Source organism: Gymnoscopelus braueri, assembly GCF_963280865.1.
Source record: "Gymnoscopelus braueri genome assembly, chromosome: 15".
Classification (NCBI taxonomy): Eukaryota; Metazoa; Chordata; class Actinopteri; order Myctophiformes; family Myctophidae; genus Gymnoscopelus; species Gymnoscopelus braueri.
The window spans coordinates 9,101,336-9,116,135 of NC_137620.1; the positions used below are offsets into that span (position 1 = coordinate 9,101,336).

Below are 14,800 nucleotides of genomic sequence, written 5' to 3' on the forward strand. Positions count from 1 at the left end.
TGAGCGCCACTGATATTATAGCAACGTAAGTTTTTCGGGAAACTGTTAGGATTCAGAAGACATTTGTAGATGCGTTCCCGGATTGAACGGGTTAACTAGCGCTGGGTGCCTACATTACTGGACACATCGTAAACGCTGTATGTTTGCACAGTGCTTTTGTAAAAAGGGAGTGATTCGTGAGGAATTTAATTTATGTTGGATGTTACAAAGGGGATACTGTTAGCTTAATGACTAGCATTACATTTCTATTGTCTTTTTTATGTCCAGTGTATTTGTATTTAAGTTCATAAAGTTAACATAAGTATAACTAAATGCATTTGAAATTAAATACAAATGTTACTTTTCAGGATTCTAATTCAAAAATAGCAAAAATAGCAGATCTACAAATTTATGCTACTTTTATGTGACATAGAATGGCGACATTAATTTACAAAAAAAGTTTAAATACGGAGATAAGAGGTGTCTGGCCCTCTGGAGTGAGTCTGGAAATATAGTGGCCCTCTCCATCATCAAAGTTGCCCACCCATCTACATGCACCCAACACCGTGGTTACTGTGAACGAGACGCTATCAGGAGCGGTTTGTTTCTATCTGGTGTGCTGTGTTGAAAAGCATTCCACCGTCGCCGCAAACTCTCAATTATGACCTTTGTCAAAATGCAGATAAACAGCATCTTGTTGCTGACGGGCAGAAACCTCTTATCTCCATATTTTAACTTTTTGAGTTTTTTCGAAAATGAACGCCCTACAACTACAGTGTCACACAAAAGTATCATAAGTAGCAGATCTACAAGCTCGAAATGCGGCTCGAAATGCGGCTCGAAATGCGGCTCGAAATGCGGCTCGAAATGCGGCGCGTAGCGGCGCGTTTTGAGCTTGTAGAAATGCTACTTTTGCTATTGTTGAATTTGAATCAGTTTTGGACATTATGAGTTTTGGACATATGAGGTTTCCACCCGACAGAAACGATATGGTGTTTATGTAGACTGGGATCAACTCCTTCTGCAGCGTTCTGATCTGGTCTAGAGAGAATCAGCGGATACAGACATGGTCTGTGCTCCCAGAAATAATTCCCTTGGAAACCATAGTGGTGTACTGTAGGACTCAAACTCACTTCCGGACTCGCCTACGTGATTGGTGACGTTAGGAAATACGAGTCAAACAGGACCATGGCCAGACTGAGAAGCAAAGGAGGGATGTCCGATATTATCGGCAGATAATGGCGTAACAAAGTAGTATGCTAAAATATAGGTATCGGTTTTTATTTATGCATCATTTTGTGTTTTCAGTGGTTTTATGGTAGATGGCGCTGTTCACTAACACGTGAGTGACCATCTCATTCTCAGTCACACTGATCCGGGAGATCACGTGATCGCAAGATCTCCTCCACCATTCACTTCCTTGTTAATCGATTTGGAAAAACGCCTGTATCTTGCCTACCTGTTTTTTGTTTTTTTTACGAGACATGCTATATTCAACGGCCTATAACAAGCGAACGGGGGGTCGCGATGAATTATTTCTTCGCTGAATCGATCATACTGGAGATAAATAATAATCTGTGACCAGTTGAAAAGGTAAGAAAACAAAAAATTGCTGTTAGTGGCTTAGCAAACAATGTTATATTTCTGGCAGTCTAAGAGTTAAGAGTTGGCCAATATCGGAAAATCGGATATCGGCAAAAAAGCCAATATCGAACATCCCTAATTAGCAAAGTGAGAAAAAGAAGTCAGCCGAACGGAGCGAACCAGTCTGGATTCCAGGCTAACTAATTCCATACATTTATTCATCCATTTTCTTTCTTTCTTTCTTTCCCTCTTTTCCCCCCCTCTTCTTTCTCCCCCCTCTTTCTCTCTCTCATCCAGGGTGGTGTGGGCCTCTCCTCTCCTCTCAGTGCGTGGTACAGTGAGGTGCAGGTGGTGGTGCGGGTGCTGAGCAGGGTGGTGGACAGTGCGTCGGCGGCCAGCGAGTGGCTCCTGTCAGTCACCTCGTCCCTGACCGCCTCCGGCCAGCGGCCCCCCAAGGCCCTCAGCCTGGTGGTGGTCCATCTCATGGTCAGAGGCCCGCCGGAGGTCTGTCGGCTGGCCCTCCACGCCGCCCAGGCCATCGCTGTGGCAGACCCCTCGCAGGTCAGTGATTCTCAGCCTTTTTTTTTCTCCATTTCAAGGACCCCCCAGTTTTATATGCATTAGGCCACTGACCCTCATTTGATGCACTACACTGTGTTCATTTAACTAGAGTGTGGGTCCATTTGGTTCCATTTGTTGATTTTGTCCACTTACTTGAACTTGAGTGTAAACCAAGCGGCTAGCATCCGGCTTGTAAATTGAGGCCATACAGGAAGTGTGACATTTCATATGAATGGCCTGTAGTTTCGCTGTTTCACCCCTGCTGGTGGCACAAGCAATTAGGCTCCATTCAAGCGGATGGGGTTTTGGTTGAAATGTACAGTTGATTTTATTACCTTAATAAACATTGTAATAAATACTATATGCTTCTAGTCGCTAGTTTAAAGTCTTCTTTCAATCACCATGATATGCGTTTTGTTAAATTATGGTCCCATTTATTTTAAAATTAATGATAAAGTAGGGTATGTTTCTAGGGTTTCTACTGGTTCTACCGAGTGAAGACCCGCCCTTGCTGCGGTTTCAGCCAATAGCATTAATTTCTGTTTGCATTTCAGACCGGATATCAACCGGATATAGAAAGATGGCGGATTTGAAATCGCTGCAAAAATAGGCTTCATTTACGGTCTGTAGAAAGAAACCAATGTTTTTTTGTCTGCATCTCAGTCAAGACATCTTGACCCAGCCTGCTGGCTGAGAAACTCTCACAAACTGCATATTATCGCTGACGGGTAGAACCCTTGTATCTCCATAATAGACTCTCTATGCACGGCTCATTTAGACATTCTGCAATGCACTGCAACAACCAGCAACGTCCTCCCTCTCTCTCTGTCTGTCTGTCTGTCTGTCTGTCTGTCTGTCTGTCTGTATGTCTGTCTGTCTGTCTATCTGTCTGTCTGTCTGTCTGTGTCACTATCTCTCCCTCTCTTTCTCTCCCTCTCTCTCTGTCTGTCTGTCTGTCTGTCTGTCTGTCTGTCTGTCTGTCTGTCTGTCTGTCTGTCTGTCTGTCTGTCTGTCTGTCTGTCTGTCTGTCTGTCTGTCTATCTGTCTGTCTGTCTGTCTGTCTGTCTGTCTGTCTGTCTGTCTGTCTGTCTGTCTGTGTCACTTTCTCTCCCTCTCTCTTTCTCTCCCTCTCTCTTTCTCTCCCTCTCTCTTTCTCTCCCTCTCTCTCTATCTCTGTCTGTATGTCTGTCACTCTCTCTATCTCTCTCTCTCTCTGTCTGTCTGTATGTCTGTCACTCCCCCGCTCTCTCTCTCTCTCTCTCTCTCCCTCTCTCTCTCTCTCTCCCTCTCTCTCTCTCTCGCTCGCTCGCTCGCTCACTCTGTCTGTCTGTCTGTCTGTCTGTCTGTCTGTCTGTCTGTCTGTCTGTCTGTCTGTCTGTCTGTCTGTCTGTCTGTCTGTCTGTCTGTCTGTCTGTCTCTCTCTCTCTCTCTCTCTCTCTCTCTCTCTCTCTCTCTCTCTCTCTCTCTCTCTCTCTCTCTGGATGATGGGTATTTTTGGGACCACTTAGAAGCAGGTTGGCCGCTCCGTGACGGGGGGGGGGGGGATTTACAACTGCCAGGACGTGGCCCCGCCCCCACCCCCAGGGGACCACAAATGAAGTCACCTGTTCCAGCAGATAACGTCTAGGCCCCCCTCATTACCGCCCCCTCGTTAGACGCCTTCGTTACCCCCCCTATCTCTCTCTCTTCTAATTGCTCCCACAGTGCAACTCGTTGCGGTCGTTAGGTGTGGTGGTGGAACGTTATTGGCACGTGGTTTATACCCATCGGATTTCCCTTCCTCACCAGCTCGTAGCCGTCACATTATGCCCGCTTGACGTGCCAGCCCAGTTCACGGGCGTGTGGGTTTGTCCCGTTCCTATCTCTTTGTGGAAAAGGCTTCTTAAAGACGTGGTGAAATGAAAAATATGTTTTTCACACTTTTAGAGCATACCCTTGGTCATAATGAGGACATAGCCATTTGTGTGTATTTTTTATATCAAAAGTCGAATTTGAAATACTTCCTGTAAACGAAAACGATACTGCGTGATGACATAAACCTGAATATGAATGAATCTTGATTTCATTCACCTTTTTGATTTCCATAATAGCTCACGTTCCTCCACTCTCACCTGATTTTAACTAGGGAGACACTGTTGGGCTGCCACGTTCTTTATCTAACTCAAGATGACGGCAAGACTTCGTGCGGCGCTGCAAGCGTGCCTGGCCTACTTGTTAACTAGTTGTACGAACGCTTGTTTTCTATTGTTGTATTGTTTATTGGATCTTGTATAGTCGATACACTTATTTGTTTTAGCTCTTGCTCATTTGATTTAGCTATTTTGTCTCATCTGTTTAAGGAAATAGGTAGCTGATATATTGCACTTTTACCTTAGCGCTAGGTATACTCTTGGTTGCTTGTTTTTGCAGAAAATGCACTAAAGACTTCTGGTGATTAGTAGTTTTCGTTCCCTACCTATGTTGAATACACTTATTGTAAGTCGCTTTGGATAAAAGCGTCTGCTAAATGACTGTAATGTAATGTAATGTAATGTACATCTTGATTTGAAGTGTCCCTAGCACAAAATATGTTCAGATGGGGGTCCGCACGGCCAAGTACATATCATTTTGGGGGTCTGTGGTTTGTCTTTGGTTTTGTCTTTGGTTTGTTGTGATCGCATTATTGTTGTGATCACTCATTATATGAGTGATCCTATTACTTCTCCAGAAGTAATAGGATCACTCATAGGTTGGCGAAGAGCGCCCTCTAGTGTAAGCACTGAAAACACCAACATATGTCATAATTGGTCTATGGCACTTGGCAAGTGGTTAAGAAAGAAATAGCTCAGAAAGAACGGCCACCTCACCGGGCCACGCGGCTGCATCATTCTCCCAACAGCACAAAGACAAGACCGACTTTATCACAAAGACAAGACCGACTTTATCACAAAGACAAGACCGACTTTATCACAAAGACAAGACCGACTTTATCACAAAGACAAGACCGACTTAATCACAAAGACAAGACCGACTTTATCACAAAGACAAGACCGACTTTATCACAAAGACAAGACCGACTTCATCTCAAAGACAAGACCGACTTTATCACAAAGACAAGACCGACTTTATCACAAAGACAAGACCGACTTAAAGACAAGACCGACTTTATCACAAAGACAAGACCGACTTTATCACAAAGACAAGACCGACTTTATCACAAAGACAAGACCGACTTCATCACAAAGACAAGACCGACTTTATCACAAAGACAAGACCGACTTTATCACAAAGACAAGACCGACTTTATCACAAAGACAAGACCGACTTTATCACAAAGACAAGACCGACTTTATCACAAGACAAGACCGACTTTATCACAAAGACAAGACCGACTTTATCACAAAGACAAGACCGACTTTATCACAAAGACAAGACCGACTTTATCACAAAGACAAGACCGACTTTATCACAAAGACAAGACCGACTTCATCTCAAAGACAAGACCGACTTATCACAAAGACAAGACCGACTTTATCACAAAGACAAGACCGACTTAAAGACAAGACCGACTTTATCACAAAGACAAGACCGACTTTATCACAAAGACAAGACCGACTTTATCACAAAGACAAGACCGACTTCATCACAAAGACAAGACCGACTTTATCACAAAGACAAGACCAACTTCATCACAAAGACACGACCGACTTCATCACAAAGACAAGACCGACTTCATCACAAAGGCCATATAGTGCCTCTTGACAGATGTGTTAGAGTGGCAGAGTAGCATGGGAGCTTGTGGGTTTAAAAGGTGCGTGGCGCTCGCAGCACAGCGCGGCTCTCGACAGATGGGGGAGACGAGAGGGGGGGTGGGGTGGCTATAGAGAGACCCGCAGAGAAATGGTCCAATTTTTGATTTAGTTTTTCCTGTCCTCACTCCTCACCGCCAAGCCGGGCAGATGTTGGGAGGTTGCTAGGCGACAGTTAGGTGCGGGGGAGCAGCGGTAAGCATGTTATGCTAATGAAGGAGACTACACAGGACCAGAGAGAGAGAGAGAGAGAGAGAGAGAGAGAGAGAGAGAGAGAGAGAGAGAGAGAGAGAGAGAGAGAGAGAGAGAGAGAGAGAGAGAGAGAGAGAGAGAGAGAGAGGAGAGAGAGAGAGAGAGAGAGAGAAGAGAGAGAGAGAGAGAGAGAGAGAGAGAGAGAGAGAGAGAGAGAGAGAGACTACACAGGCCATGGAGGGAGAGAATGAGGAGAGAGAGAATACATGAAAGAGGGAGGGAGTGATTGAAAGAGAGGGAGAGAGAGAATAAGTGAAAGTTGAGAGGGGGAAATTAATGGAGAGAAAGTGAAAGAGAGAGAGAGAGAGAGAGGAGGATAAACCACTCGTGTCTTTTCATGAGTGAACTCAACAGCACATGAAACAGAGTGAGAGAGAGAATACAGTCTGACAGTAGGACATCAGAGAAGGGAGATCACTCGCATACATACAGAATGCATATGGTTCCATCACTCTGTAGAACCAGTAGAACCCTACTTTATCATTCATTTTTAAATTGATGGGACCATCATTTATTAACCCATTGAGGCCTGAGGTTCCGATTCTGCAAAATGTCTTCTAAATCCTAACGGTTTTCTGAAAAACGTCTGTTTCTATATCAGTGGTTTTCAAACTTTTTCATGTCAAGGACCCCCAAAATGCTATGAATTTGGCCGCGGACCCCCATCTCAAAATATTTTGTTCCAGGGGACCCCCCAGAAGCAAAGAATAGAGTTAATGTTCGCTTTAAAAGAATATATATATTCAAAGATTTGCACACATTTTCAAGTTTTTTTTAAAATAGGCACTCGGTGCCGCGCTACGAGCTTGTAGATCTGCTATTTTTGAATAGCCAAAGTGTAAATAATGCTTTTTTTAGCTCAAATGAAAAAGTGACACAGATGCGTTCCAGGTCTTAATGGGTCAAACACATATCATGACAATTTGGAAAAAAAAGACAACAGGAGTGGAAATAGCGACATCCGCTGAGCCGTTAATGCCGATCACTTCCTGGGCTTCAATCCAGCGGAGCTTCCTTGCCGCCTGGTCTGAACCATAGACCAGGGGTCTTCAACAGGGGTCCGGGACCCCCAAGGGGTCCTCAGAGCTACAATAGGGGGTCCGCCAAATCTTGTGTGCTAGGATTTAGTTCTTTTACATTAACCACTTTGAACCCTAGAATTCCTTTTCTGAGGGGAACATTAGCCGAAAATAGCCGATCTACAAGCTCTCAACGTCTCGCTGAGAGCTAGATCGGCTATTTTGGCAAAGAGGCTATAGGTGTAGAGGGAAAAAAAGAGCAGACTAAGTAAAAAAAAAATTGTATACAATATAGAGTAGGGGGTCCCTGCTTCATCTCTCTCTCAGCTAGGGAGTCCTGCCCTGAAAACGTTGAAGACCCCTGCCATAGACTGTAAAACATATGGACGGCGTTACGCCCATAGACTCTACAGACCGTAAATGAAGCCTATTTTTCAGCGATTTCAAATCCGGCCATCTTTCTATATCCTATGGACCACGGAAATTAATGCCATTGGTTGTGACCAGAGCGGGGGTGGGGAATTAATGCTATTGGTTGTGTAGCTTGTCAATCAAAATTGTAGGTTCACCAGGTAGCCCCTTACCCTCCTACAGCATACCCTACTTTATCATCAATTTTAAAATAAGTGGGACCATAATTGACCAAAACGCATATCATGGTGATTGAAAGAAGACTTTAAACTATGGGGTGCAGCAATTGTGGTAAACAGAGCTATGTCACATTGCGTTGTTATATACATACGTTACACATCCCATGCCTACTGGGAGAAATACAACAATGTGCGAACACAGCAGCTAGATTTGTGAACCTTTTATACCCTGTACATGTAACATACAGCTTTTTGAAACAAATAGCAACAATCTTTTGCGGTCACTTTGGACAAATAGCAGTTTTAAAATGTGTTTAAAGGTAGCAGCTCTGTTTATATATGTCTAGAGGTCTACTCGGGACACTCAATGGTTAGTAGTCCTTAGGGTGGTTGTATTCCATTGGCTAACCTTCTTTTATTATCGCAACAGTTTACGAATCTTGCCGTTGTGTTCGCACATGGTTGTATTTCTCCCAGTAGGTATGGGAGTTATTTGTCGTTGGTCATGTTTTCAAACTCACTGTGTGTGTATGTAATCTATGGGAAGTATGTGTCTCTGATGTCTTGGTATAGTGTAGCTCTGTAGCTCTGGAATGCACTCCCCAATACTCTCAGAGAAGCCCCCCCCCCCCACCCTCCAATCCTTCAAAACCGCTCTCAAGACCCACCTCTTCAACATGGCTTTCCCCAGCTAACTTCACACCCCCCTGTCTCGCCATTCCAGTTTTTATTGATTTTATTTTATTTTTAGGTCTTAAGGTCCTTACACACGGGGCGATTGTTTTCATGCGAATAATACGTTTTTTTTAAAAACCTTATAAAGTCAATGCAAGCTTACATGGAGCGAAAAAGCGAAGCGAAAAAGCGTCTTTTAATTATTCGGAACGAGTCCGAATTTTGCGCATATTCGCCGGTGTGCAACCGCCTTTAGCCTTTTTTTGGTGTTTTATCCTAATAAAGTTGAATTTATTTTGTCATTTTCTCCTCCCCCCCTATGTAAAGCATCTTTGGGTACTAGAAAAGCGCTATATCCATTTTTAAATATTATTATTATGACACCCTCCTTTTTGCCTCTACACCAAATCTCTTTGCCGTAGGTGGCCAATTATCTCTTTGCCGTAGGTGGCCAATTGACCGGGGTCACCTCAGGGGTCTGTACTCGGCCCCTCCCTTTTCCCCTCTGAATCGAATCTCTTTGCCGTATAGGCGTAGAGATGATGATGGCCTTTTTTCACATGAATGCTGGCCTGTTATGAGCTGCCCCCCCAGAATGGGGGATGCTGTAGGGTTCAGGTGGTTCTATAAATGGTGGTAGCGTGAGAGAGAGAGACCCTCACCCTAGCCCTGATGGGTGTCTCTTAACCCATTCAAACCGGGAAAGCATCCGTGTCATTTGATACTTCGGGCTATTCAAAAATAGCAGATATACAAGCTCATAGCGTGTCACTCTGTGCCACACTATGAGCTTGTAGATCTTTGAAGATTTTTTAACTCAAATCTTTGGGGGGGGGGGGGGGGGTCCAAATACATATCATTTTGGGGGTCTGTGACATTAAAAAGTTTGAGAACCAATGATAATAGCAACAGGTTTTTCAGAAAACTGTTAGGATTTAGAAGACGTTAGTAGAATCCCCCAGAAGCAAAGATTTGAGTTACAAATGTTTGTTTTTTTAATATATATATATTCACAGATTTGCAAACATTTTCCCACACTATGGACTTATAGATCTGCTATTAAAAAAATATATGTATTCACAGATTTGCACAAATTTTCACGATTTTTCAAAAATGGCAGATCTACAATCTTTCATTTAGAACAGGGGTCTTCAACGTTTTCAGGGCAGGGACCCCCTAGCTGAGAGAGAGATGAAGCAGGGACCCCCTACTCTATATTGTACACAATTGTGTTTCAGATTAAAGTTTTTTTTTTTTTACTTAGTCTGCTCTTTTTTCCCTCTACACCTATAGCCTCTTTGCCAAAAATAGCCGATCTACAAGCTCTCAACGCCTCGCAGTGCGAGGCGTTGAGAGCTTGTAGATCTGCTATTTTCGGCTAATGTTCCCCTCAGAAAAGGAATTCTCGGGTTCAAGTGGTTAATGTAAAATAACTAAATCCTATCACACAAAGATTTGGCTGACCCCCTATTGTAGCTCTGAGGACCCCTTGGGGGTCCCGGACCCCCTGTTGAAGACCCCTGATTTAGAAGAAATCTAAAAATGACACGGACGCGTTCCCGGATTGATTGTGTTAAGCAGCACTGTCGCAGCATATCAGAAGTCTACATATTGCCTCTTTTTTTTTTTTACAATCGTTCTGGTTTATATGAGCCTGAGGGCTGAAATGAAAACCCTTTGAATAGCACTTTCATCTCTTTTTTTGTCTCTCCAAAATGTGAAACCGTAACACCGCGGTGTGCAGCCGACGTGTGTACGACTACACACCCATGCACGCACGCACGGCACGCACATTATCTCATATCTTCTGTTTGTGCCGCTTGTGTTGAGATCTAGATAAACAGAGCTAATGTACAGTCGGCTGAACTCGGCGAAGTGAATCATGATTAGATCTGTTAAATACTTAACCTTGCTTGTCATTCTAGGCGAAAAGGTTAAAAAAGACTTTTCAAGAGATTACAGAGATTTGTTGTCACAAAGATGTACAGGAGTACATGCACTGTGAAAAACTTGCAACACGACTGTGAGCGTGTAGATTTTGCTATTTTGATCTGCTATTTTGACACGACTGAAAGCGATAGGGTTTTTTTTTTCTTCTCATTGGCCTCTGGGCCTCAAGCTTTCGTTGGCCTCGAGCCAACAAAAAGCTAGAACATTTTCAAAAGACTTTTGATGTCCACTGTAATGTTGTGGTTTTGAGACGCATGCAATTTACAGCGCTAGGAGATACGCCTGTTGACAAGTCCTGCTTTATGGCTGCGAGGGGGGGGGGGGGCACAAAGGATCACAAAGGATCACAAAGGCCGAATGAAGAGAACGAAATCTGAATGCTTCAGGAATACCAGTGCCTGAAAACCACCTGTTTTTGATTGATTGATTGAATACTTTACTAACAGTTAAAAGTACAGGTACAGTTATACAATAATGCTTAAAAGGATAACACTAAAAGCCCTGAGGGCTTGTTGCCATTGTGGTCCTTCCTGTGTGTTCAATTCATCAAGACATACGGTATACGATACTATACAAGAAATCATCAATACTAGGAGCAGTGAAAGTATGTTTACAGAAAAAACAGTGCAGGGGTAATTTATCTTGCCAAGCTAGAACATTGGTCTTCAACAGGGGGTCCGCGGACCCCCAGGGTTACTCAGGGGTAGAGTGGCCGGTAGAGCGGCCGGATGGAGTTCGATCCCGGGCTCCCCCAGAGTTAGTGTCGAAGTGTCCTTGAGCAAGACACTGAACCCCTAATTGCTCCCGATGAGCAGGTTTGGTTTCTTGCATGGTTTCCTCCGCCATCGGTGTATGAATGTGTGTGTGAATGGATGAATGTAATGCACAATCTATGTAAAGCGCTTTGGATAAAAGCGCTATTTAAATGCACCATTTACCATTTTACTACAGGGGGTCCGCCAAATCTGGGAAATGATGGGGAACATTAGCCGAAAATAGTGTAGAAAATAGTGTAGAGGCGTTGTGAGCTTGTAGATCTGCTATTTTCAAATAAAATAATGTTCATAATGTAGCCCAGTGGTTCTCAACCTTTTCAGGCTGTGACCCCCCAACATAATCATATTTGCCAAGGCAGCATTTTAAATTCCAATTTAAACCGCGCGAGCACCACCTCGGCGGGAAACGGCCGCTCTTGCGTCAAATCGGGGATTTTGTCGGAGAACGCCAAAAAAAGCTCCCCGATAGCCAAATCGGGTCAAATATCTTGCAGTGTGTAGGGGGCCTTACTGTAAGTCGCTCTGGATTAAGAGCGTCTGCTAAATGCCTAAATTGTAAAACGTCCCCCTCACTCTCACTCTCTCTCTCTCTCCCCATCTCTCTCTCTCTCTCACTCTCTCTCTCTCCCCATCTTTCTCTCTCTCTCCCCATGTCTCTCTCTCTCTCCAGGTACCATCTCTCCTGCCTGTTCTGTTGTTCAGACTGGGGAAGGAGAGTGATCCATCAGTGTCTCACGCTGTGCTCTCCTCCCTGCCAAACCTGGGGACTCACAAGGTAGGTCTGCCCTGCAGGGGGACAGTGTGGACCTCTGTGGAGGGCTTGCTATTATTACAGTTATTACAGGGGGGACATTACGGGGGGTTTTGTGTCCCGGAAATCTTTTTTTCTGGGACAATGGGGGGGGGGGGGGGGGGGGGGTGTAATGTGATAACGGCTGTATTGTTCATTTTGCAGTGTTTGCAGAGTGTACAGAATCAGAATCAGCTTTATTTGTTTAGTTCATGTTTATGTTCTCACCTGCATAATGATGCTAATGTTTCAAAATAACGTCTGCTTTCACATAATCGTCTCTGTCGGGTGGAAACCTTAAATATCAAAAGTAGTAGATCTACAAGCTCGTTTCAAACTTGTAGGTCTGCTACTGCTGGAGATGTTTTCCACTTGCACAAGAAGCATAAATTATTGTTAATCTTCTGCATTACTTAAGTAAAGAATTGTTATTTTGATCAACATTTGCCTGTTATCTCTCCTATTTGTACCAACATCAATACAGCATGGATGGAATTGTGGACAAAATCGTATCCAACGATAACAAAATGTTCTAAGTCCTAGGTCTGAGAGTCTAAATCTCATCAAACAGTGGTCCGTGGCTCAAATGCCGAATAAATAATGGATCTTGAAAGGTTGATCACCACTGATCTGTGGTTGATTTTTAATTGACCTCTCTAACATCCAACACATCTGTGTCTCTGCCAGCTGTGTGTCCCACAGGTGCTGCACATTCTCCAGATGCTCGCCAGCGACCCCAAGCTGCGGGCCGTAGCAATGCGCCTCATGACCGCTCTGTGGGTCAAACAGGTTAGTGAGGGTGTAGTCTCGCGTTACCAGACTGTTGCCTCCCACAATTTTCAAATGTTTCCGGTCATACAGTCTGGGACTCGGAAGCTCTGATCATGATTAGAATATAAACCGGATGTGGAGCCTCCTCTCCATTTCGGTTTCGTCTTTACAGTCGTGCAAATTTATCCTAATATAAATACAAATCATCTAAGTATACATAGCTTGCTGCTTAGCAGAAATATAAATTAAAAAGTAAAGTGTAAAGATATTTTAAAACATATTTTCGTGAACGGAAGTGCCAGTTTCCTCTCTCGGATTCAGAGATTGTGGAATAGTTGTCTGGCTACGCGAGACTAGTGAGGGTGCTAACGTCTAGGCCGGCCTGTCACAATTATTACATAATCGCCTAATCGCAATAATGTTCTCGCCTAATCGTCAGGATCGTATCCATTCATTATGCACAAATGTGTCTGTTGAAAAATAGCGAAATAATAATAACATCTACAAGCTCACAGCTATGAACTATGAATAAATGATTTGCCCCATTGCATCTTGCGATTGTTTATTCTTCACGCTTCTGGTATGTACCAGGGACTTTTGAAAAATGTGGTTGTGTGTTTGCACATTTCAAAACAAAAAACAGCACAATAGTGGGTTGTGCAGGTTAGATTTAGATTGAGAAGCTCACCTCATTTAACACATCAGGTGCCAGCATTTTTTCATAACAACTTACGTTGGGTGCCAGCATTCTCCCCATTGACTGCGCTTTGCTGTTTAAAGCTCTAGACTCCACGAGGAGCAAATCCATGTAAAAAAAAACATCCATTCATGTTGCGCGATGACCCTGGCTACAGCCTGGAACGATAACATTTCACTCGCGAGTTACAATGGGGGGGGATCGCGCATCGCGCATGACCGGTTTTCCCCACCGGAAACAGATTCGGAGATATAGGTGTTTTAAAGAAGGAAATAGACAGGAACTGGATGGCAGCCATGTTTTTTTTTCCGGTGATCTATCTGGCCTATCCTTCTCAAGATCACAATGGGTACTCCCAGAGCTGCTCTAGCCCCGCCCGTGTGGAGAAAAACGAAAAAAACAAAAAGACATATTTCACGGTCTGGACCGTGTTCGGCACCGGACCGCTACTCTGCGCAAACACGGTTCAGACCGTGTTTGGCACCCGATGTGTTAACAACAAAAATACAACACAGATGGGAAAGTAATCAGAAAAATTAAAAGCAAACATGGATACACAGTATGAATGAAAAGAAAGAAAGAAAGTGTCAGTAGAAAAGGTTGTATGTGTAAGTGTGTGAAAGTGAGTGAAAGACTACTCTATGTGTGAATTGTTACATTTGATTCATCAAAGCCTGTATTTAAAACGATTAAGTGAAGTCAATCAATATATGTATTCAGTTTTATTGCATCCAGTATGAGATTAGTATACGCTCTGTGATATTGAGCCGAGTGGATGCGTGCCTGTAGGACCGCGTGTACCCGGACCTCCAGCGCGTGCTGCTGGGTCAGCAGGAGAAGTGGAGTGTGGTGCTGGGGAAGGACACTCAGTGGGAACACATCCTGGCCAGAGCCGCCTGTATCAGGGACATCTGTACCGAGAGGTCAGCCTATACCTCCACCCAGCAGCACACTACATTAAATCACACTACTGTCTTGCTTTTCCTGTGACACGTTGTGAGCTTGTAGATCTGCTATTTTAGGCTAAAGTAAGTGTGTGTGTCTGTGTGTGTCTGTGTGTCTGTGTGTGTCTGTGTGTGTGTGTACCAGGCCCTACCAGCATGGAGGGGACATGCTAGCTGCCATAACACACACCCTGAACCAGTGCAACAAACCTGACCTGGCCAGCCCTGCTGCTCTGGCACTGCAAGGACTGCTGGCTCTGTGCCGGGCAGAGGTGAGAGAGATGCACGCACGCACACGCACACACACACACACACACACACACACACACACACACACACACACACACACACACACGTGCACACAGGTTTGTACTATACTTTTGAGGACATTAACATTTAGGATGAAGAATGTTATGAATGCCAT

At 44.1% G+C, this 14,800-nt stretch overlaps 1 protein-coding gene across 1 annotated transcript in view; it reads left to right on the forward strand.

Annotated features, from left to right (window-relative positions):
• Window positions 1–14,800, forward strand: part of focad (focadhesin) — a 110,195-nt gene that overhangs the window by 57,525 nt on the left and 37,870 nt on the right. Inside the window, exons 11-15 of the mRNA XM_080451202.1 lie at window positions 1,861–2,124; window positions 11,845–11,949; window positions 12,652–12,753; window positions 14,222–14,355; window positions 14,522–14,648. Of these exons, the coding sequence (XP_080307328.1) occupies window positions 1,861–2,124; window positions 11,845–11,949; window positions 12,652–12,753; window positions 14,222–14,355; window positions 14,522–14,648 (732 nt within the window). The remainder of the gene's footprint in view (window positions 1–1,860; window positions 2,125–11,844; window positions 11,950–12,651; window positions 12,754–14,221; window positions 14,356–14,521; window positions 14,649–14,800) is intronic.